The sequence below is a fragment of the Thamnophis elegans genome, chromosome 9, assembly GCF_009769535.1.
Source record: "Thamnophis elegans isolate rThaEle1 chromosome 9, rThaEle1.pri, whole genome shotgun sequence".
NCBI classification, from domain to species: domain Eukaryota; kingdom Metazoa; phylum Chordata; class Lepidosauria; order Squamata; family Colubridae; genus Thamnophis; species Thamnophis elegans.
In genome coordinates this window covers 55,939,215-55,964,901 of record NC_045549.1, presented here as the reverse complement: position 1 = coordinate 55,964,901, position 25,687 = coordinate 55,939,215, and the positions used below count along the sequence as shown (strand labels likewise).

The following is a 25,687-nucleotide window of genomic DNA, read 5'->3' as shown; positions in this document are numbered from 1 at the left end:
AAACAGAAGCTCACGAAAGAAAAATATCTTACCTCTTGCTGTGCTACCGGTGACGGGATGCCCGAACTCCCACTGGGCAGCTGGTCTTCGGGTGTCTGCTGCACATGTGCGCATGTCCATGCATGCGCAAGCATATATCTGTGCATGCACACATTTATGCATGTCCATGCATGCACATGTTTGTGTGCATACATGCACCTTTTAGTTTGGGCATGCGTGCGTGCAGTTTGTGCACACTTCGGTTCTAAAAGGTTCACCATAACTGCTATAGCAGGAAGACCAGGGTTGCTTTCTGCCTTTAAGAGCATGTTTCTCCATTTCTCCTTTGGGGAAATATAATATTCTACTTCTTTTACTATTAAGAATAACACAAAAAATAATCTGGGGAGGGGAGCTTTCCTACATCAACTTTACCCATATTGCCAGATCATAGTGGTTATAATCCTTAAGCATTTGGGGATCCACACGTTTTACAGTCTTAAATTACTATATTTTTCACAGTATAAGATGCACTCCCCACCCTACAAGAGGGTGGAAATGTTAGTGCATCTTATACACTGAATACGGCCATTTTTTATCTCCCAAAACACTCCTTTGCATCCCATTTTTGTGAAAAATGAGCCCATTTTTCACAAAAATGGGGCATCCAGAGGGTTTGGGAGTCATGCACAGTGCTCCTGGGGGCTGGAGAGGGCAAAAATAGGATGGGAAGGGGTTGGGGAGCCAAAATGGGTCTGTTTTTGCAAAAAGGGGCACGTTTTTCACAAAAATGGAATGCACAGAGGGTTTGGGAGGCCTGCAGAGTGCTCCTGGGTGCCAGGGAGGGCAAAAACTATTTTCTTTTGTTTTCCTCTTCAAAATCTGGGTGCATCTTATACTCCAGTGTGTCTTATAGTCTGAAAAATATGGTATACCCTGTTAAATTCCTCATCTATTGTTTCATAAGGTTCACTTGCTTTCCTTTAGCCCAGAGGCTGTATGGAAGGCACTATTTTCATTTTCACAACAGAGTTGTAATTTCCCTTATTTGGGGCTCCCTGTTTTAGTTTGTAAGTCAGCCAGTGCTGAGAAGAAAGAGATTGTAGTCCAAAGCAGCTGGAGGACAGCAGATTGAAAAAAGACTACTGTGGGATAAAGCTGTGCTCTGACATGCTAACTGCCACTGGCAGCTAAACCTGCTCAGGAGTGTAGGAAGATTAATGTATGAGTAGAACACATAATAGGCTTTTCAAGTTCATCTAGGTCTAGGAAGAAATGCTTAGGGAAACATTATTAAATAATTGTTATTACATAATGGGAATAGTAAGTATAAAGAACTTTAGTAGATGTCAATCCTCTACTCCAGGGATGACATAATCATGTCATCACGGTAGCATCATGTGACGTATCAGGACTTTTTCCCCTTTTGGTAAACCAGGCATTGGTGTGGCCAGCACGTGATACATCTGACCCACAGGGCGGGAGTTTAACAGCCCTGCTCTACTCAGATCTAAAAGAAAGTCTTGCGTAGTATTACATTAGGTGATGGTTTCTGCATAGATTCTGCACAGCTAGGAGGCAGTACCCATTTAAAATTTTCTGAGGTAGAAGTATATCCCTAAACCAAGCACTGGTGAATAAAATTACCTATCTCTCACAACTTTCTTGAATATGGAGACTTTATATGGCATCAACCCTAGTTGAGTGGTGTTAGACAATGCTAATAAGTGACTACTGGGAAATAGCCTAAATGCAGATTGCAAACAATGTTAAAAATGGGAAAAATGACACCAGGCCTGGGGATCTGAGGAAACTAGAAATCTGTCTCATTGACTCCACTATTGGAGTGGATATATTTATTCTCTCTCTGCCTGGAGTTTGCATATTTTTTGCAATCTGCATTTAGGCCATTTCCCCTAGTCACTTATTAGGATCTTCTAACACCATCCAGGCAGGGCTGATGGCATATAGTTTATCCTGTCCTCGTTCCTGTTATATTGATATACAACTTGGTACAGCCAGTAGTACCAAGCCAGTGGTACCTTGGTACAGCTTGGGAGCTGGAGGTAGGTGACTGGTGGCCAAATGCATGAGTAAAACCCATCTGACCAGCCATTTGTTCAAATGTCATCTTTTGAATCACTTGCCTTTAAAACAAATTAAAGGCGGCCAGTTTTCTTCACTGAGGGAATTGAAGAGATGAAAAAAAAACCTAGGCTGATGTCTATTCATTTAATACAGTTCAAGAAATCCCAAGCGGCGGGAAAAGGTAATAATTGGGAGAGTATCACTGTCAGGTGACAAAGGAAACGCTCAAACACTACTGCGCTGGGGAGAACAGACCGGGCGGGTAGACAGCTGGGTCAGGATAAAGCCTGGTAATTGAGTGTTAATTGACCCTAAACACTCCTTTTTTTCCCAACTTCCCTTGTAAAATCATCCTCCGATTCGACTACAGCAGGTTGGGGCTTCTGCCCCTGTGGCGGGTGGAATGAAGTTAGCAGAATTTCCTCCCCTCCCGGTAAGCATCTCTGGCATTTCCCACTCTCTCCCCTCCCCATCTTCCCTGAAAGTTCCCAAAGAAGCCCCCGAGAAAAGAGACAAAGGACGCTCTTCTGCACCACTGCTGAGGAGAGGACGGGGCGAAGGGAGGCAGAGCGCGCGGGTGGTTTACTCCGGTATGGCTTTTTTTTGGGACATCCTCCACATTCCGCCTACGCACACCCTCGCTTTCCCACCCTCAGCTCCTGCCTCCTTTACGAGTGCGCACACGCAAACGTCCGCTGCTCCTGGAGAGCAATAACGGGAGCGACAAGCTGACCGTCCACCAGAGGACTTCAGTTCGGTTTCCTCGTTGTAAGCAGCCTTTGTTCTCGGGTGAGCGGGTTGCCTTCGTTGGCTGCTGCTCCGTGGAAGTAGCTTCTCTGCTGTCGGTGGTTCCCCGCTTCCTCAGTCTGCAAAGTAGGCTGAATTTAGAGGGACGCGAATAGCCGAGAGACAGCGAGCTGTAGATAGATAGCCGCCAAAGAAAGAGGCCCGAGGGGGCATTTTCTCATCACGCGTAAGTCCCAGCAGTTACACTGTATATCCAAAGTCTAAGCGAAGTGATGCAGGGGTAGCGCACTCACACGAGGCATTTACTCGTATTTAATCGGCATTTACTTAAAGGGAAAGCAGACTTGCACTACCAAGTAAGAAAAGTAGCTGTGCTATTTTTAAATTTCCACTTATTTTAATGGGAGACTTTAGCCTCTGCTTGATTTTTTTTCTTGATAATTGCTAAGTCTTAACAATCTGCCTTATAAAATGTAAAGGCAAAATGAGTGTGTGTGTGTACGAGAAACTAAATCTGCGAACTATATCTCTTCAGATTTGAACTGGTGTCATTTAAATGGTCTTCCAGTCAAAACTATTGTTCATACACTGCTTACACTTGCAGGAAAACCACTAACAGTTGTGTTTACGGAATGTTTCTGTCCTATGAAATGAGCATTAGAAGCTGCCTTTAGCAACAAAGTTGGCTATCTTGGGTTAATAATTATCTGCATCTGTGAAAATGTCCCTTAAGTCAGTTTTCTTCATAATAAATTTAATCAGTATGTTCTTAATCTTCTGATTTCTGTTAAGGCACATGCTGAATAATGCCATTAATCTAATTAGCTGTTGGCTAATGAGGATTATAAATGTTCTTCACATGTGCCTAAGTTTAAAGTTTCATTTTGTTTTTTCGTACAATGCTTACATTGTGTCATCTTTGTACTAAAAAAAGTCTCTCATCGTGCATGCTGCTTGGTCTATTTATAAACGAAAATTTGCTTAGATGGAACTAGAAGACTAGTACCAAAGATTCTTCAGTGCTAAAATTGGAATGGTGCTTTGTGGAATTGTGCTCTTCCTTCTAGTATAATATTCAGCATTATTTTAGGGTATTTTCCTATCCCAAACAGTAGGTTTGGTGCTAGAAATATACTTATGCTCTTCAGGTTCTAATGGCAATTGTTTATGATTACAGAGTATCTTTTCTAGGTTGTATGAATGCTTAATTCCAAATAAGGACACATGTTGCTATAAATGTACTTAGAATTCCAGAAGTGGCTTAATTGGAAAGGACCAATGTGACAATATTACCTGAATAACCTTGGCACCACGCAAGATGTCTCATAAATTGATTCCTTGCTGACTACCAAATGTATATGTGATATTGAATCATTGGACAGTATGTAACAAATTGAAAATGAACCAATGTGCAAAATTCAGTCCAGTTCAACCAGAAAACCCCCTTCTGATCCAAGTTTAGAAAAAATGTGATAAACTAAAATCTAAAGCTGAACCATTTACAGCGGTGAGACTTCAAGCAAGTGCCTTCTTGTGGAACTCATGGGATGTCTTGGACCCCTATCAGTTGTCCTTGTGAGTTCCTGAAATTAAACATGGTAAAATATATTAAATGATAAAATAGTCTCTTGAGAAACTTTAGTAAGAACTCAAGATCATTTATTTCTTGCCATATGCCCTAGTTAAACCAAACTGAGATAAAGTAAGAGTAAGGTTCTACATTTAGGCAAGAAAAACAAAATGCACAGGTACAGTATAGGTGGTACCTTGCTCAATAGTAGTAACTGTGAGAAGGATCTTGGAGTCCTAATGGACAACCATTTAAATATGAGCCAGCAGTATGCAGCAGCTGCCAAAAAAGCCAACACAGTTCTAGGCTACATAAACAGAGGGATAGAATCAAGATCACGTGAAGTGTTAATACCCCTTTATAATGCCTTGGTAAGGCCACACTTGGAATACTGCATTCAGTTTTGGTTGCCACGATGTAGACAAGATGTGGAGACTCTAGAAAAAGTGCAGAGAAGAGCAACAAAGATGACTGAAGACTAAAACATATGAAAAACGGTTGCAGGAACTGGGTTATGTCTAGTTTAATGAAAAGAAGGACTAGGGGAGACATGATAGCAGTGTTCCAATATCTCAGGGGTTGCCACAAAGAAGAGGGAGTCAAACTATTCTCCAAGGCACCTGAGTGTAGAACAAGAAGCAATGGGTGGAAACTAATCAAGGAGAGAAGCAACTTAGAACTGAGGAGAAATTTCCTGACAGAACAATTAATCAGTGGAACAGCTTGCCTCCAGAAGTTGTGAATGCCCCAACACTGGAAGTTTTTAAGAAGATGTTGGATAGCCATTTGTCTTGAAACTGTATAAGGTTTCCTACCTAGGCAGGGGGTTGGACCAGAAGACCTCCAAGGTCCCTTCCAACTCTGCTATTGTATTGTAAAGTAAATAGTTGGAAATCTTTTTAATAGAAAATATATTGTTTTCTCTGTGAGTATACATTGAACTGTTGGAAAAATTCCTTCTATATCAAAGTATATTAACATTGCATTTCATACTTTATCAATAATATGCCTTATCCATCTGGAAGCAGGTGCTAACCACTTGTTAAGTAGAGTTCAATTGTATAAATGTTCAACTTAATTGCATACTAGTAAAAGTTAAGTTAATCTATCTCATGTTAAAAGTATTGTGTGCATGTATTGGGACCAATATTAAAGTTTTAGATGACTTTTTGACTAAAACAACTATTCATATATCTTGAGAGAGCATTAGTAATCTGGCTGTAAGATTGAGAGTTTTTTTATTTTTCGTCCAAGTTGTGATTTTACAGGATGAGCCTGCATTTCATAATGCTGGCTGGGAATGAAAAGAAGTATATAATTCACCACTCTAAGAGGGCGCTGGTTTGAGGAAATCTGGGCAAAATGATATGCCATCTGGCATAATTTTGTATGCTCATTTGACCTGGAAGTGATAGTGCAGTTCAATGTTCATTAAAAAACAGAAAGAGTTTGCAAAATTAGAAAGGTATGCCACAGAAATATATTTGATTTATAACTAAATGAATTCTAAAACTCCAAGGATTATTGGGTAAATCAGCTCTACTTTGTCACATTTGATCCAAACGTTTACAGATAGTCCTCGAGTTACAACCAAAGTTGAGCCCAAAATTTATGTTGCTAAGTGAAACATTTATTAAGTGAGTATGCCCAATTTAATGACTTTTCTTGCCACAGTTGTTAAGTGAATCAGTGTGTTTGCTAAGTTAGTAACATGGTTGTTAAGTGAATCTGACTTCCCCATTGATTTGGCTTGGCAGAAGGTTGCAGAAGCTGATCGCATAACCTCGGAACACTGCAACCCCATCATAAGTATGAACCAGTTGCCAAGCGTCTGAATGTTTATCATGTGACCATGGGGATGCTGCAATGATTGTGTGAAAAACGGTCATAAATCACTTTTGTAATTTTGAATCGTCACCAAATGAATTGCTGTAAGTGGAGAACAACTTGTCCTTGTTATTGTCAAGGAAGTTCACAATGGTTTGGCAGTATAATTGTCTAAAGCAGGGGTGTCAAACTCAAGGCCCGCGGGCCAGATCCGGAATGCTTAGATCTGGCCTGTGTGGCTGCCCTAGAAACAGCAAATGACCTCTGGCAGCAAAAACAGAGCTCCATTTTTGCTGGCAGAGGGGTGCAGGAAGCTGTTGCAGCCAAAAATGGAGCTTGCGAGGGCCACTTGTGGCCCTCCAAGCTCTGCTTTTGCAGACAGAAGGTACAAGAGGCCATCACAACTGAAAACAGAGCTCTGGAGCCTGTTTTCATTGGCGGAGCACTTGGGCCTCCACAGTCGACCCCAACATGAGTGACATCAAGCTGGCCATGCCCACCCTGGCCACACCTACCTCAGCCCCCTGAGGTAAAACACAACCATAATGTGGCCCTCAATGAAATCGAGTTTGACACCCTTGGGCTAAATTATTTCATACTTGAAAGTGTGTATACATGTTACTTATGCAGGACTTAATTTAAAGAGCACAACTTTTTAAAAAAGCATCTATGTAATAAGACTAAATCTATTTTTTTTTTTAATGAAGAAGTCACAAGGGCCCATGTTCTTCATCAATTGGCTGTTTTATATATAGCTGGGTTTAGGAATATAAAATCATGTTTGGTTAATGACATCATTCAGTGTATTTGCCAAATAATTGTGGTATCTATGTATTTCAGTTTTTTTTTAAATTGTTCTGTCTGAGCAGTATTGAACAGCTGTGGCTTGTGGTATCTTGTGATGACTTTACAACAGTTCAGATTCTTTCCACTCTGGGGTGAATGAACAATGATGTCATTTTCTGCCTTCAAAGCTTTAACCTTTAAGGTATTCTTAACCCTGGGGAAGTGGAAGTTTCCCCAAAAGTCCATTCTAGCATGGAACTGTTGATTCAAGCACATTCCAGTGTTTAAAAGACTTAGCCCCCAAATGTCTTTTTGTGGTCAGAACTAGCTAGAAATGATATTTTAAGGAATAGGGAACAGACATTTGACAGAATATTTTTTTGTGTTAATTTCTTTTCCTTATTGAGACCACATGTCTCTGATATGGCATGTTTTAATACATACTATATTTGGCTAGAAAGTCTAAAATGCATTATTTTAATTCCTTGGATAGGTTTTTTTCAGGAGGTATGGGTCAGGTTTATGTACATTATAATAGCCCTTTTGAACCAATGATGATTTCTTACGATGGACATGTATATGAACGAGAAGAGCTCATGACTTCTATTGGTCTTTGTTCTAATAAGGCAGACTGAGATTTAGCTGAGACTATGAGCCGAAGTGGCGCAGTGGTTAGGGTGCAGTACTGCAGACCTCTTCAGCTGACTGTTATCTGCAGTTCAGCGGTTCTAATCTCACTGGCTCAAGGTTGACTCAGCCTTCCATCCTTCCGAGGTGGGTAAAATGAGGACCCAGACTGTGGGGGCGATATGCTGACTCTGTAAACCGCTTAGAGAGGGCTGAAAGCCCTATGAAGTGGTATATAAGTCTAACTGCTATTGCTATTGCTATTGCTATTACAGTGTGTGTATACATATATACAGGTAAAACTCAAAAAATTAGAATATTGTGCAAAAGTTAATTTATTTCAGTAATGCAACTTAAAAGGTGAAACTAATATATGAGATAGATCCATCACATGCAAAGCAAGATAATTCAAGTGATTTGTCATAATTGTGATGATTATGGCTTACAGCTCATGAAAACCCCAAATCCACAATCTCAGAAAATTAGAATATTGTGAAAAGGTGCAATATTCCAGGCTCAAAGTGTCCCAATCTAATCAGCTAATTAAGCCATAACACCTGCAAAGGGTTCCTGAGCCTTTAAATTGTCTCTCAGTCTGGTTCAGTAGGAATCACAATCATGGGAAAGACTGCTGACCTGACAGTCGTGCAGAAAACCATCATTGACACCCTCCATAAGGAGGGAAAGCCTCAAAAGGTAATTGCAAAAGAAGTGGGATGTTCCCAAAGTGCTGTATCAAAGCACATTAATAGAAAGTTATGTGGAAGGGAAAAGTGTGGAAGAAAAAGGTGCACAAGCAGCAGGGATGACTGCACCCTGGAGAGGATTGTCAGGAAAAGGCCATTCAAAAGTGTTGGCGGCTTTCACAAGGAGTGGACTGTGGCTGGAGTCAGTGCATCAAGAGCCATCACACACAGATGGATCCTGGACATGGGCTTCAAATGTCGTATTCCTCTTGTCAAGCCGCTCCTGAACAACAAACAACGTCAGAAGCATCTTACCTGGGCTAAAGAAAAACAGACCTGGTCTGTTGCTCAGTGGTCCAAAGTCCTCTTTTCTGATGAGAGCAACTTTTGCATCTCATTTGGAAACCAAGGATCCAGAGTATGGAGGAAGAATGGAGAGGCACATGCTGCAAGATGCTTGAAGTCCAGTGTGAAGTTTCCACAGTCTGTGTTGATTTGGGGAGCCATGTCATCTGCTGTTGTTGGTTCACTGTGCTTCATTAAGTCCAGGGTCAATGCATCGTCTACCAGGAGATTTTGGAGCACTTCATGCTTCCTTCTGCAGATGAGCTTTATGGGGATGCTGACTTCATTTTCCAGCAGGACTTGGCACCTGTCCACACTGCCAAAAGCACCAAAATCTGGTTCAATGACCATTGGATTACTGTGCTTGATTGGCCAGCAAACTCGCCTGACCTGAACCCCATAGAGAATTTATGGGGCATTGCCAAGAGAAAGATGAGAGACATGAGACCGAACAATGCAGAAGAGCTGAAGGCCGCTATTGAAGCATCCTGGTTTTCCATAACACCTCAGCAGTGCCACAGGCTGATAGCTTCCATGCGACGCTGCATTGAGGCAGTAATTGCTGCAAAAGGAGCCCAAACCAAGTACTGAGTACATATGCATGCTTTGAGCCTGGAATATACCTTATACTTTTCAGAGGTCTGATATTGTTCTATGTACAATCCTTGTTTCATTGATTGCGTGTAATATTCTAATTTTCTGAGATTGTGGATTTGGGGTTTTCATGAGCTGTAAGCCATAGTCATCACAATTATGACAAATCACTTGAACTATCTTGCTTTGCATGAAATGAGTCTTATCTCCTATATTAATTTCACCTTTTAAGTTGCATTACTGAAATAAATGAACTTTTGCATGATATTCTAATTTTTTGAGTTTCATCTGTACATGTTGGAATTGTGGTTGTTTAAGGGAAAGAGAAGAATAGTCTCTTTAATCCTTACAAAAATGATTAGCCTTTGCCTGGAGGAATATATGTACTGAATTACATTTTTTTTAAAAGAGAGTTGAAGTATCATTCTTTATTGTAACTGATCTTTCTTTTGGACTTGGATTTTCATTTTTTTGCATATGTGTGTGCAGTAGAAAGCAGGGGAATGAAATATCACATTGCTGATGTGTTCAGTGCAAAAGACAGATTTGTATTCTTTTCCACTATACGATGTTGAAAAGCAGAACATGTATATGACTTCTGGAAAGAAATGATGAACTGAAGATAACTCTGCTAAAAGCATGTAGATTGGCTCTTTCTGTCAGAGGATTTGAGATTACCTCCAAGTGCTTTAGATGGTTACTCTTCACAAGAAGAGCACAAGACCAAGGACTCTATTGATTTTAGAGGTCTGGGCGATAGCCATCTTTCTCAAACCAAGGTTGGCACCTTTACACTAGCTTGGCATATTTACTTTTATAATTACTTTCAGAAATTGTTAATTGCTTTTTAACTATTAGAAACCTTTGGATGAACCAAAGGTGCTTTTTCAGGAGGCAACTGGACTTTCTTGTTTTTTCTTTGAAGATGTTTTGCTTCTCATCTAAGAAGCTTCTGACAGGATGGTGGGGATTGGAAGGATTTATATTCCTTGCAGACAGCTGGTCATTTGCATCCTTTTAGAGGGTTGTTGAAGCACTTGGAGGTTTATCTGTGTCCTCAGGATCTGAGTAGTGCTCCTGGTTCCTGTAGTCTGCAATTTTTCCTCTGAAAATCCATTCCTCTCCCTCACAGGCGGGGAAGGCATCCTTTCTCTGTTCCTCTGAAGCAAAGAGCCTCATGGTGCCTGAGGTACCCAGGGCTCGGATTCCTTTGCCGGCGCAAGGTCCTAGTTGTCTGGAGCGAAAGATCGCTTGGCAGTCCCTTCGTGTGTCGCCAGAAATGTTGCAGAAATGAGACCAAACCAGCTCTTTGTCAAAGGGAAAGGTTTATTGTGCAAGGTTCAGCAGCGATAGCTCAAGCAGAATCTACACCCCGAAGGGCAGTTTGTTACAGGTTTTTATACTTTATCAGGCAGGATATTGATCATTCTCCTAAATGCACATTCTTCCCATGTCATGTATGCCTTGTACACATTAACTGTAGCGACAGGATATCTTGATTGCCTTATGAGGATAGAATAATACCAATTTCCTGGGTAGACCTAGTCAGGTAGATAAGGTATTTAATCCCCTGTGGAATGGATAAGGCTCGTGGCATTCTTGTCCGGCTTAACTTTACATTTTATGTTAAACCTTTACTTTAGGGTAGAATAAAATATTTTAATTTTGGACATTTTGAATGATATTTTTGAACAATGGACCCAGAAATCAATATTGCCTACCTCTATAGATGGACTATGTTTAAAATGTTACTGAAGAGGAACAAGTTTTACTAGACAAGATATCTTGGTTTTTTCCAAAAATGTGTTCTTGCATGTCACCCATGTAAAAAAAATATTGCAGGAATTATAAAAGCACAGACTTTTTGTCAAGCTAGAAAAATGTACATTTGATCTGCCTCAATTAGCCTTTTTGGTGTACAGAATTGCATTATAAGGCAAGATGGATCCAGAAGAGGTACAATCTGTTCTGTTTCAGTAGAGGAACGTCCCTCTCCTGACATAAAAGTGGTGCAGTATTTTATGGACTTTGCCAACTTCTACTGGAAATTCACCCCTAATTTTGCTGATCATGTAAAACCACTGTCTTAGCTTTTACGAAAGAGTGGATGGTTCTCTTTATGGACTCAATAGGAAGCAGCATTTCAAGAACAAATTTGGGAGATAGGGCAATGAGATACAGTCAAGGATGAAGAGTTAGATATAGGACTGCAGCAGAATATGGATACAACAGGAAGCCCAGAAGAAGATCCTAGTATTTTTGCGATATAAAAGGAATGGCAGAAGAGAATTGTATTTTCAGACTTGCAAGATTCTGTAATAGTGATGCAGAATTAACTAATTTGGTCCCATTTCCTGTATGGTCCACCTTGATAGTCACTGTTCAGGAATAGGGTAGAAAGAGATGAGAAAACAAAATGTGGAGAGGATTGGAGTTGATGGTCTGATACACTTGTCTGAGAGCCCATTAAACAATTGTGTTCATCTTGAAAGGAAAGCAAGTGGCCTCTGGCTATGTTTTGAACTGCTATTGTAGATTCTATTTGTCAGCAGTTTTAACTATCCTCTAAGAGCTTAAATTACATAGCCCAGTCAATACAAAATAAAACTTGACAGAACCTAGTTATCCTGTCTTAACATATTTTTATGTACTATGTATAATATGCCAATTATGAAACAGAGAGTAAAAGGCTTTTGTCTTACCTTCCAAGAATATTATAACCATTAATAATTCTAGAGTCACATTACGATAGTCACCACAAAACAGTTGGAGTCATCATGATTTATAAAATGTTATTGGATGTCCAGATGGAAATTTTATAACTGGAGAATGAATTATTAATTTTATCCATTATTTTTACAGTGTGACTTTTGAAATATGTGTATTAATGGTTCCTCTAAATCTTTGCCCTAAGTTTGATTAATATATTTATGTTGTTTCTAGTTCTCAAATCAGGATGATCTTTGTTTTTATTCCGGAGAGTAAGAATTACATTTCTAATTTAAGTTTTACAAGACTCTGACAAGAACATAGTTTAGCCAAGCCTATTGTCCATTTGGAGTATTGGCACTGGAAGCTGTTCAAAAACGTATCAGCTTCTGTGGGGTAAGTTCAGTGGTAGGATTCAAATAATTTAACAACTGGTTCTCTGTCCTAATGATTTCTTCCAACAACCAGTTCACCAAATTGCTCAGAAAGTTAACAACTGGTGCGAACTGGCTGAATCCCACCACTGGGTAAATTGGGATACAATGACCTTCTGCCAAATGGTTAACTGGATAAAACTGAACACATGAAGGCTGTGTGAACTTATCTAAAAGACTAAAAGTGGGCAACATGAGGCTTCTTACCATGTATTTACCACTGATATAGAAGTTTGACAAGCATTCTGATTTAAGTTTTAGTAAAAGTTATAACTATACTTAATGTTACTTAATACTGAATGAATCAGTACTTATGAAAGGGCATCCATTAAAATGTGCTTATTTCCCAAAAAGGCATGTCATTTTTGAATATGTTTTGTTTATTAGTCTGTGTTTGAGGGTACAGAGAGAACTGGAGTGGGTAGGACACTGCACATATTCATTATAATTACTTTCATTTTTACATTATAAATGGGATAGTGTGGCTTTTTAAAATTATTTTAAAAGCCCAGTAGTTTAGATTTTTCTATAAGTAACATAGTTTGTAAGAAAAGTAAATCAAGTGTATTTTATCATTTGTTGAAGTATGCTGCATATCTAAGGATGATGAATTAATGTATTTATTAGTTCATATTCAGATAGATGGAAACTTGCATGTAAAGAAAAGGAAATTTATTGCCACAGAGGAAGATCTTCAACTGAAAATATTTTTTTCAGGGCAGTATAAACCAATCAATTTTTACTATTGTGCCTAATTAATTCAAAAAGATTTTCTGATAATCTCTCACATATCACTATCGTTCAAGAGAAAAGTAAAATATCTATTAGGCTGTGTCAACTAGTCGCTAATCATGGTACAAATATGCTCTGGCAATATCTTTGTTTTGCCATGTCATGTGGAAGGAGACCTGTCTATCTCAAGTCATTCCCAACTTCTATCTTTCCACATTGTTTCCTGATAGTAAGAGTCCCTGACTGTCAGCTCTTGCTGCTAAACACCCAGGTCTACCTACAACAAATCTCATCTGATCTATAGCAGATGAGAGAGCAGACCTGATTTGTATTACTGAGACCTGGATTGGAGAATTGTCACCTCTCAGGAATGAGTTCATGAGGGTTTAAGATTTGGCATCAACCATAAGACTGCAGCAGGAGAAATGCTGTGGTAGTTATCGCTTAAGACTCGGGTGAGGCTGCAGTTCTGCAAATAACTGGATGTGTGGCTTTATTTGTAAAGTTCAGCTCAAGACCCAAGTTGACAATACTACTGTTACTAAGCTTCCCTGCTTGAGATCTTAACTTCATCACAAAGGTGGGAGGGGGGGAGTTCCACAGGCTGATGGTGCTGCGCAATTTCAACCTAACTTCCTGGGATAGGTGGGATAGGTGGTTTAGGAGTTTGTGGCCATTATGGCAATCAGAGTCTCAGGTTATCCTGGGGACAATTTATATTAGAGACAGCATACGAGATCTGGTTTCATCTTGGGGCTGATTTTGTGAGTTACTGGTCTTCTCACCTGAATCTTTGTTTAAAATAATGTCGTGGCAGCAGGGCTGAGCAGTTAAGGTATAAATTTGCAAGTTCTAAACCACCTGTTCCAGAAACTATTGCATACTTTCCTCATTGTTGTCACTATTTAATAAGTTACTCTAATACTTTTTGTTTTCTAGAAGGATATGTTTGTATGATATCCTTTCCCCAATAACTACATGTGAAATAGATTAGAATCTCATACTGTCTATTCCTTAGTGCCAAATTTAAAAAAATGCTGCCAATCCACAATAATAATGTTTTCTATTTTTGATACAATTGTAGAAAATCATACTATATTGCTATAAGTGCTGTTTTGGTAGCAGAATCATTCTATTTCTATACTAGCTATACCAGTGATGGCTAACCTTTTCCGGACGTGCCCAAATTGCCCTTGCGCATGTGCGAATGAATGTGCATGTCTTAACCCTCCAAATGCAATGCACATTGGCCCCGTGAATGTGCCCCACCCTTGTGTATGCATGCACACACACCCATGCATGTGCCCTGTATCGTGCATATGCACACCCCCTGCATGCCCCCCAACCCCTGCACATGTGTATACATCCCCTGCCCCCTGTGCATGTGCAGCAGATACCCAACGATGAGCTGGCAAGCACGGTGCATGTGCACATGCACAGTGGAGCTGAACTAGGGCGACGGCTTGCATGTCCACAATGAGGGCGCTACATGCCACCTGTGGCACACGTGCTATAGATTCACCATCACAGATCTATACTATCCAATTGTTCTCTTTACAATTACAAGCTACTTTATTAAAACTATGTCTTCGATTTTATTTTTCAAATAAAGAAGTTTTTAAAATGAGGGAAGTCTTCCACTAGCGACTGCTATTTTTGTGTGTGTGCGGGGAGAGTGCTTTCAAGTCAGTTTAGTCTCCCAGTAACTGTCTGGACAAGTGTCTGCAGTTTTCTTGGCATGATTTCCAAAGTGGTTTGCCAATATCTGCTTTCTAGAGCTGAAAGTGATTGACTGACCCAAGGTTTATAGCTTGATACCTTAACCATTACACCACTGTTGACTGCTGAATATAACTGTAACATGGAAGCATATAACTTTAGTATAGGTAGTTGTCGACTTAACGGCACTGAAAAAACTGACTTATGACTGTTTTTGACACTTACATTGCAAAATCTACATGATCACGTGGAAAAAATTCAGATTTTTGGCAACTGACTCATATTTGACTCAGTTTACAGTTACAGTGTCCTGGGGTCATGTTCACCTTTTGTGAACTTCTGACAAGCCAAGTCAATGGGGAAGCTCTGTTTATTTAACAAGCATGTTACTAACTTAACAGGTGCAGTGGTTTTCTTAACTGTGACAAGAAAGGTTGTAAGATGGGGCAAAATTCACTTAACAAGAAACTTAGGGTTCAATTGTGGCATAAGTTGAGGACTCCCTGTAGTATATATAGCTTCTTTCTATAAAAGGCATAATTTTGGCGAATTAAAAGCAGAGCTGTTTGTTTTAAAAGCAACTTTGAATTTATTTGTCCTTTAGTTATTTTATACTTCAACATTTGTCATTAAAGTATCACATTCTTAGTATTTTACTTCTGTATATCCAATTCCAATATTAAGAACATTTATCATGCAGCTATTCAGCAAAATTAACATCTGTTCATATACACAACTATTCTTCCCCCAACAGTTATAGTCTTTTATTAGATCTGAATTTTTTGCATGCTTCAGTTAAACATGCAGCTACCATGTTTTTCCCCACCCCACCCCCATCCCTACATATTTATGAGAAATGTATAACTCTGGGATTTATTTTAGCAGTAATAAGAGTATTCTATCCTGCTTAAACTTGTTTTTTTAAATATATAACTGGCTATGATTCACTGTCTGATCAGAAAACCTGAGATATATTCAGATTTTCATTCTTGTGATTGGGCTGGGTGCAAGGAAGGGATATTGTTAAAACATCAGCAATTCTACACATACAATACTAAATCTAATTCTTTAGAATGTAATAATGCAAAGAGTGGTCTTGTAGTTAAATGCAGAAGTTTGAGTCAATTTCAAAGATCTGTTTATATTCTCCAAGCTGTCAAAATGGAAGCAGAAGGCTAACCCTTACTTTTTCATGGGAAAAATGTAACAGGGAAACTTACCTTATGGAGTCTTTTTTGCAAAGATAGCAAGATACCTTGAAAGAAAATGATATAAAGTGTCTTTCTCAAGTCTAATGGCACTAGCAGGCAAATATAATTAGGATTCATTGGGTAGAAAACCTTAATTAAAAATGGCATCTTCTATAGAGTATAAGTGGACATTGTTTTACATTTCCTTTAACATGAACATCACACAATAAATGTAAATATAGTTTAATTTTGTAGGTACTCATCTCATCATGCATCCTTCCCCTACTTGGTACCTCCAGAGTGTTATTTAATGTATTTATACTGTTCAAAATGGCAAGCATCTGGAGTTAAAAACAAAGCACAAGACTTGATACTTAAAAGCAAATCTTTCTTTGTAACCTTGTGATAATATAGATAACTTGTATATCATCTATATTATATATAATACAGGTAGTCATCCACTAAACCATTTTGTGACCATTCAAAGTTACAACAGTACTGAAAACAGTGACTTATGATCGGTGTTCACACTTAAAACTGTTGCAGCATCCACATTGTCGTGATCGAAATTTGTGCTTAGGGCAACTAGCACGTATTTATGATACTTGCATTGTTCCGGGTCATGGTATCGCCATTTATAACCTTCCCAGCCAGTTTCTGACAAGAAAAATCAGTAGGGAAAGCCAGATTTGCTTGATGCCTGCATGATTCACTTTATAACTCCAGTGATTTGCTAAACGGTGGCAAAAAAAGGTTATAAAATGGGACAAAATTCATTTAACAACTATCTTGCTTAACAACAAAAATTTTGGGCTCAATTGTGGTCATACGTCCGGGACTACTTGTAGTTAATATCTGCATTGCAAATTATGTTAAGGTTCCTTTCTTAAAATGTTATGATATAGCAGGGCCTAGGAAACATGCCTTTTCTGTAACAGCCCCTGCCCTGTATGGAATTCTTGGGATCTGGCAGCCCTTTTAGTGTTCTGGAGATCTGTAAAGAGCTGAGTCTTCCCCCAGCTAAAGCACATTGAAGTTGTATTCTGACTATTTTCTAGTTGGAAAAGGCTAACCAATGCATCAAGTTTTTGCTTTGTTTTGCTTTTATTATTTCTATTTGGTTTTTTTATTCTTGTTGTGAATTGTCTCAAGTTGTGATTCTTGAGATAGGCAACCATATCAGTCAAATAAATAAATAAACAAATGTCCAGTGCTTCATAGAGTTCAATGTCCTACAAACATCTATTTGAAAACCCAAAAGCAGCTTCACTAATAAAGGAATGCTTTAAGCTTGCAATATCACATGATTGAATTTCTGGAACAGAATTATGCAGTTAAAAATGTTGCATTTTGTTGCTTGATTGTAAATATTTTAATTACAAAGCCATTGTCATGTTCAAATAAGAGTAAAAATGATGGATCAAATGAACACAACAAATATCTAGGAAAAAAGGCTGAAGTATGTAACTGCTGCTCGACTTAGCCTTCTCCAGCAAGTTTGAGGTCTTCCAGGACATTGTAAGACCAGTTTATTTATTTATTTAGCATATGGTATATCATTACATAGACTAGCAATATATATTAACTTTTTCTGTGTGCTGCTTGTAGAGTCCAAGCATGGGTTAAACCCAGTTTTGACTTCCCCTCACCCTTAGTTTTTAAAAGGTTGATGATTGGCAACGTGATCTTTGCAAAGGAGCGGGGTGAACTGTTGGTAGAAATTGGCAAAACCCAGGAAAGCTTTGCAATTGTCTCCTAGTGCGGAGAGGCGCCCACTAACACTGCATTTACCTTTTCTGGGTCCATTTCCACTCCTTCTTATTTCCTACAGGTAATCAATCTTATCTTGGTGAAATTCACACTTTGAAAGTTTTGCATACAGTTCATGACTCAGAGCCTTTTTAGGACAGTCTGCACCAATTTCACATGTTCCTCCCTCATTTCAATGTATATTAAAATATCATCCAAATATACCAACACTCCCTTGTAAAAAAGTCATGCATTACCTCATTGATCAGTTGCATAAACACCGCGGGGGGGGGGGCTGTAAGCCAAAAGTGAGCACCCAAAACTGGAAACATCCCAGGGGTCAATTAAATGCCATTTTCCATTCATAACCCTTCTTGGTTCACACCCTGTAGTAAGCTTCACACAAGTCTAACTTAGTGAAGATTTTTCCTTTGGTTAGATGCACCAACATGTCCATCAGCGACAGTAGGTAGACATTTTCTATGCACACTGTGTTTAGCCTCCTATAATCAATGCATAGACAAAGAGTCCCATCTTCTCCCGGAACAAAACTCAGGCTGCATGTCATGGCCTTCCTGTGATAAATCCACATTTGAAGTTCTTGTCTATGAAGGTTTGAAGCTCTCCTAGCTTGCATGGAGTCATCGAGTAAAGTTTAGTCTTTGGGAGTTTAGCTCCAGAAAGAATTTCAACACTGCAGTCCATTGGGCGATGGTGTGGGAGTGCATCAGAGCCTTTCTCACTAAACACATCTCTCAAGTCCCAGTACCCTTTTAGGATTTTGGATTCGCTTATTGAGTGATTCCGAGCTGCTGCTCCCAGCTCCCTTTGCTCTTTGTTTCTTGCACTGCTGGGTTTTGGGATCTTTTCCTCTTCCTTGGCCATGAATCATTAAAAGCTCCCTTCTCCAATTCACTTCAGGGTTCCATTTCTGCAGCCGACAATCCAAGTAGGAGCAGCCTCGCCATCCCTGGTGCCATTATAAAACTCAGAGTCTCTTTATGCTTTCCCATTCTCATCTCTACTGGTTCAGTTATAAAGTGAACTGGGCCCTCTCCAGCTACAGTCCAATCTAGCTAGCAAAACACTATGGGCACTTGCAGCCGTTTGAGTCTCAATCCCAGTCCCAGTTTTTCAATGACTTCAGGACTGACTATGCTCCAAGTCCAATAAAACCAGCATCCTCCCTTGGGCCCCTGAAGAGGGCACCATTAACTCCACAGGGATTACAGGGGTCACATGCCAACTTACCAAGGGATCATCATCACCGTCGCTGTTAGCCTCATCCGAGTTGATCAGAGTTCCCAACCCCTCAGAGTCAGGCAGGGAGAAGAACTCTATGACCTCCAAACCTTTCAGCACTGTGTCTCGGATCCATGGAGCTGGCTTTGTTGCCTCCTCCCTCTGGGTTGCCATGGTGCTGAGATTGGGTCTGCTGGATTGGTATGCCACAGCTTGGTACCCCTCCCCCCATGTCTGAGGCCCTCCAGCGTTGATCCTGGGCAAGGTCATTCTCCACTTCTGCTGCCAACACATACCCCACAGGGTTCATGAGGCTCCACACAAGACGCAGGTGTAGTCGATGTCATCATTGAGGCCATCTTTGAAGTGACATAAGGACCTCGAGAAGCTGCCTGTGCAAGATGCTCTTGGGCACTTCTACCCTCCCTAACCTGTTGTATCAGAAAAAGGGCCTGGTTCAGCATGGCTTCCTCTGGGCTTCTCTCTAAGGTGGGGGAAATCTTCCGTTTGCCCTACGACCCTCGCCCACCTGAGCCTATTAGGCTTTTCACTGAAGTTCAGCTCCTCTTGCTATTCTGCCTCACTTGAGTCTGGTCTGGTATAGTGGGGGAGCTGGCTGTAGCTCAAATTTTCTCCAGCTCACTCCTGTGGTTAGACATTGGAGGCTTGGTGCCGACAGAAGACTGCTGGCAGAGTTTGGGGGAGAGAAACAAGCCAGGGACTCTGCTGCTTCTGCTTTCCTTGTGTGCAGCCAAAAGTTTGTAAGAGGCAAAAAGGTTCCCCTCTCTACAGTCCCAGGTTGACAGGTTGCTTGACCTGGGGCTCATGCCGTGGGAGAGGAGGCGCTGCAAGGGAGCCCATTTCTCGCATTGGACGATGGGAGGTGCCCACATACAGGTCAGACTTCAGAGTGCTACCCTGAGCAGGCACCAAGTTGGAGGTAGGGGAAGGTCAGTCCCCTTATCCTGTTGCTTGCCCTCCGCCATTTCTCATCAAATGTTTGTGTGTGTGCGTGTGACAGAGAGAAAAAAAAACCATGAAGAGGAAATCCTTTCAAACAGTGTTGCTGCAATTCTTGTTACTCCCCTCCCTCGTTTCTATTTCGTGCTCTCTTTCTATCTCATTCTCTCTCCCTCCCTCCCACCCCTCTCTCTTACACACACATAATTGCTTGAAATGGACAGGCTGCACTTTGTTTCTACCATAAGCACTCACTTTTCACAGTCTTCCAGAATTGCCTGCCCTTTTGTCCTTTTCTCAAGTAGCAACATCCAGGTAGAGGCAGGGGGGAGCCAATTCTGATGGGCCGCATGGCTTTCTATCTCATCATAGTAACAGCATGAGTAACACCCAAACTCCAGGCTTGGGCACCGCCTGTTCCAGAGCCACAAGTTGAGCTGCAGAAGAGAGGGTCCCTTGGCTACAAGATTGCCTGGTGCCATGGGCAGGGCTGGGGGTAGGAAGAGTGCACTGAAAACATCTCCAGGCACCCAGAGAGACACAACTCCTGGCCTTCACTGGATTAGCTGATCCACAGTCCGTGGTTCAGGGGCCAAGCAGCCATGAAGTGATCGGGGAAGGGAAGGGCTGCTGCCTCTGCTGGCCACACCTACCCCCAAAAAATCTGGTTCGGACTTATTTTCAGAGTAGGTTGTATTTTTGGGAAAACATGGATAGCTCTCTTCAGTTGTTTCATTGAATGCATGTGTCAGGGTTCCAATGCCCTTTTTCATTGGGCCTTCAGGCCTGCCAGCATGTAGGCTACAGTAGCAGCAAGCAACGAGTCTTAAAGATGTTTTGGATGTCCATTCATTCCCAGCCAGCAACACCAGTGGCAAATAATTGTGGGAACTATACTGGAAATTATCTGGAGGGTCCCTACATCTCTATTTCTGGATTAGAAAGGCTTTCTTCCAGTGGTGAAATGTAATTTTTTTAACTACCGGTTCTGTGGGCATGACTTGGTGGGTGTGGCTTGGTGGGCATGGCAGGGGAAGAATACTGCAAAATCTCCATTCCCTCTCCACTCCTGGAGTCAGCTAGAGGTGGTATTTGCCGGTTCTCCGAACTACTCAAAGTTTCTGCTACTGGTTCTCCAGAGTCTGTCAGAAGCTGCTGAATTTTACCCCTGCCTTTTTCATGTTAGTTTATCGAAGCAAAGCTATTTATTCATTCATTCATTCATTCATTCATTCATTCATTCATTCATTCATTTATTTAACTTATATACCGCTTCATAGGGCTTTCAGCCCTCTCTAAGTGGTTTACAATTTTTTTAGCAAATTGTGTCAGCAACTTGCCCCCACAGTCCGGGTCCTCATTTCACCCACCTCGGAAGGATGGAAGGCTGAGTCGACCTTGAGCCGGTGAGATTTGAACCGCTGAACTGCAGATCACAGTCAGCTAAAGTGGCCTGCAGTACTGTACCCTAACCACTGCGCCACCTCGGCTCTAATGAACAATTCTTAACAACACACTAACTATTATACCTGCCAACTAGCAAGTAATGCTCTAAATGCATATAAATATCTGTTTCCAGAGAGGTCTGCAAAATGATTCTAACTTTTTAAGAATTCAAATGCCAGTATCTCTAATGGTTAAACAACAGGTTATCATGTAAAGAAGTATTGCTGTTTTGTAGTGTTTTTATTATCAATATTGGTAATGATTCTTTTCTTTGTCTCTCACCGTGCAATTGAATGTTGATCAAAGGTGGTTCTGTGAAGGTAAAGAACTACAAAATTCTCCTGACATTCAAATCTGTTCTGAAAGTGGAGGACTCCAGACATTAATTATAGCAGAAGCTTTTGAAGAAGACACAGGGCGCTACTGTTGCCTGGCCTCCAATTCTCTTGGCTCTAGTTCTTCGTCAGCAGAATTATTTGTTGAAGGTAAGAAGACAAGGCAATAAAAATGTCATGCATTGGTTTTGGTTTCTACTATCATATTTGTAACAATAGCCCTAGCTTTCATAAGTTTATGGGTCTGCAATCTGAATCTGCATGTCTAAATTGTCAGTGTCTACAATGATTAAAAAGCCTAATGTTAATTGTTACGGTTCTGCTATATATAGCAGTTCTTCTATTTTTAATTACACCTTTTCAACAAGTTAGACTTTTGAAAATTGTTTTTAAACAAAGACTGAAATGTTGTAAAACAGGGCAGACAACCTTTGTTTCCACAAGAGGATACCCTGTTTATTTTTGAAATCCAAGAACTGCTGGGGAATGATTATGACATGGTGTGGTCATGTCTCTAGTGGCAATGATTTGTATTTTATATTTTCAAAGTATAGTTTTCATGAAGACTTTCCCATTCATAACATGGCCTGACACAAAGCAACATTTTCTGGCAAATGGTTTCACCCCACGACCACCCATATCCATGTCAATTACCAATTTATCATCTTCCCGTCGGTGGACATACATACAAAGCACTAAGATAGGGGTACCAAACTTAATTTCATTGAACTTAATTTCCGCATCAGAATTACGGTTGCCCTCAAAGGGCCAGTTGCATGTAAGACTAAGATAACACATAGTGGCCAGGTTGGCATGGCTGAGTGGTCATAGCCGGGTCATTGCAACTAGATGGATGTGGCAGGGTGGGCATGGCCGGCTCGACACCCCTCACCTGGGTGCAGTTGACTTGAGACAACTGGGTCAGAAGGGAATAAGTCACATTGACTAACTCGACAAGGGGATAATTCGGTGCCCCACAAGCTCCTCACCCTCCTCAAACTGCTGGCAGTGAAGCGCATGCACACACATCCACACACCGCATTCTAAGTTTGGGGACTTTTATCTAAAGAGGAAGGGGAGAGCCGTCTCCCCAAGTGTAATCTTTATTGTCATTGTACTTAAATACAACGAAATTGGTTTTCCAAAGCCCAGGAATGATTAGCAGTTTGCAAGCTCAGATGTGGATGGTGTGTGTATGTGTGTTTGCATGCGTGCACACATGCACAGCACACCAAAGGAGACATTCTTCTCCAATCCAAAATATTGTTGGTGTTTCCCTGTCCGGTACCCCCTCCCAGCAAAGCAGGAGGTGGAAGATGACACTGCTGCATGTGGAAGCATGGAGGAGAAAGTTTGCAGGAAGCAGTTTCCTCCAAGTCCAACTTTTGCCTTGACAGATCTCTGGAGAGCAAGAGGAGGAGGCAGGGGAACAGCACTCCCTGGTCCTGCATTCTCAAAAGTGACTCCCCATTTACAATCATGTATGGAGAGAGATCTGTCAAGGGAGAAGTTGAACTCAGAGGAAACTGCTTCCTGCAAACTTTCTCCTCCATGCTTCCACATGCAGCAGTGTCATCCTCTGCCTCCTGGGTGTGGGGTGGGGAGGAAAGGCTGGGAGTGGGGATTCAGAGGTCTCCAGAAGGGCAAAGTGAGACCAGGGTGAGCACCAAAGCCTTGTCCACCAGAGGAGCCTTGCTATCCTTCTCAGAGGACCTCCAGATGGTGGCACAGGCCGTGCTGCTACCCTGACAATAGAGGTTAAGCACCCAGCCTAGTCCTCAAGTTCCTGGGCCACTGGGACCCCACAGCCCAGCCCAGCCACACCTTCAAGGGGGTAACTGGTCATGCTTACCTCCTCCTCAAGGCTGCTGCTGTGCTCACACTCCTTGGTCAGGTTGCTCATGGTGAGTGTAGGAGGACAAAGTGCATGGTTTAGAGGGAGGCCCACTGCCTCCATGCAAGGACACCCAGCTTTGTAAGCAAAGCAATCGAATGGGAGACCACCAAGAGAGGCCAGGAGGAGGGGGCAAGGAGATGGTGGAAGGGCAGCAGGGCTGTTGGTAGCTAAGTACTAAGGCAGGACTTCCTCCCTCCCCCTTATAATCTCTTCCTCCCTCCTTCTCATTCGCATCCCTTCCTCCCTCCTTCTCTTCCGCCTTCTCTGTCTCTTGCCTTCCTTTCTTCCTCCCTCTCTCCCTCCATGCCCAGGAAGGGTCAATGGGAGGAGGAGAGGGTAGTAGCACAGCCAGTGGCCGTGCTTTTCCCGTGTGGGGGCAGGAGGCAGGATAGTGGCTGTCCCAATGAAAGGGAAGTGCTAGCAGACTGCAGACCCAGCGGGCGAGGCTGGACAGGTGAGCAGGCCATGAAGACAGTGGAAGTTGGTGACGGGCATGGCACTGCTCCTGGGGCTCTACTACATGCTGATCTACAACTTCATGGTGCCCACCTGGCCCAGAACATGGTCAGCCTTAGACTGGACTGTGGGGCTGCCCTGGAGACAGCAAGGGACCGGCCCCCACAGCGTTGCCCTTGGCCCATTCCAGAGGCATTCTCCCTGGGTGTGTGCATAGGAGGAGGCGAGTGTGTGGAGCCTGGCATCCCAGTGTCCATCATGCCCCGCAGCCTGACAGTATTTGGAGCACTTCCCTTTTACTGGGGACACCAGTCCCTACACGCTCATCGCTTCCTGTGTGTGCCAGGGGGAGTGGCTGTGGTGAGCCAGGGCTGATGCATTGCGGGTTGGTCCCTCGCTGTGTCCAGAATGGCCCTACACGCAATGTTCCCTGTAATTTTTTTTCAGTATGTGCAGAAAAGTATAGTGTTTGAGTGGCACATTTTCATGCCTGAGCACCTGAAATTTTTTTCACAGATGTTTCACAGAGCAATTGATTTATAGGATCCGAATTGGAATGGAGAAAAATGGTTTTGTGTGTGTGTGTGTGTGTGTTTGAGTGAGTGAGGGATCCGGTAAGGCAACTCTCGCCTATTTAGAAAAGAAGGTAAATTATTGCAAACATGATCAGTCGAAGATAAGAATGGGGACCGGTTGGGTAGAGAGAAAGTGATAAAAGAGTGGGAGAGAGGAAGAGAGGAAGAAAAAAGAGGGAAGAGAGGCAGAAACACAGAGAAGGAGAGAGAAAGTGACAGAAGAGTGGGAAAGAAGGAGAGAGAAAGACAAAGAGAAAGAGGGTGAGAGACAGAAAGAGACAAAGAGGAGAGAGAAGGGAGAAGGAGAGAGAAAGTGACAGAAGAATGGAAAAGGAGAAAGAGAAGAGGGACAAAGAGAAAGAGGATCAGAGAAACAAAGAGACAAAGAGGAAAGAGAAGGGAGGAGAAAGTGATGGAAGAATGGAAAAGAAGGAGAGAGAGAAGAGAGACGAAGAGAAAGAGGATGAGATAGACAGAGAAGAGAGGAAGAGAAAAGAGGAAGAGAGAACATCTCATTTCAACCCTGAGGTGCAAATATTCTCTTTGATTGGTAATTTTATTTGTCCATTTACTATCCAATACTCTCATTTCTCCTTAGTTCATCAAGAATTCCCTTCTTTTTATTGAATTTATCACAATACTTTGAGAACAACGTTTTCAGCATAGCTTTACAGCTATTTAAAATATATAGTAATTTAGGTCAGGTTTTCAGAACATTAGTCTATTTATAAGACACTAAGTGCAAAGAAACAATTCACAAAGTTGGCTTCCCTTTTTGTAATTGCCTATTGCCTGCTTAATTTTCTACCTACATTTTTGATAACTGTTATTCACTGTTGACCCAAGAAGTCCATCATAGAAAGAAACCCTCCCTATGAACTTTGTTGGGTTTCCATGGAATGAAGTTTGATCTTTTTCTCAACCATACAGTAGCATATTCTTTCTAAGGAGATATAATCAAGATAGTCCATAACAGTATGGCAGTTGACAATCT

At 41.4% G+C, this 25,687-nt stretch overlaps 1 protein-coding gene across 1 annotated transcript in view; it reads left to right on the top strand.

Annotated features, from left to right (window-relative positions):
* PALLD (palladin, cytoskeletal associated protein) overlaps positions 1 to 25,687 on the top strand; it is a 207,587-nt gene that overhangs the window by 19,549 nt on the left and 162,351 nt on the right. Inside the window, exon 2 of the mRNA XM_032224482.1 lies at positions 21,737 to 21,915. Coding sequence (XP_032080373.1) covers positions 21,737 to 21,915 — 179 coding nt within the window. The remainder of the gene's footprint in view (positions 1 to 21,736; positions 21,916 to 25,687) is intronic.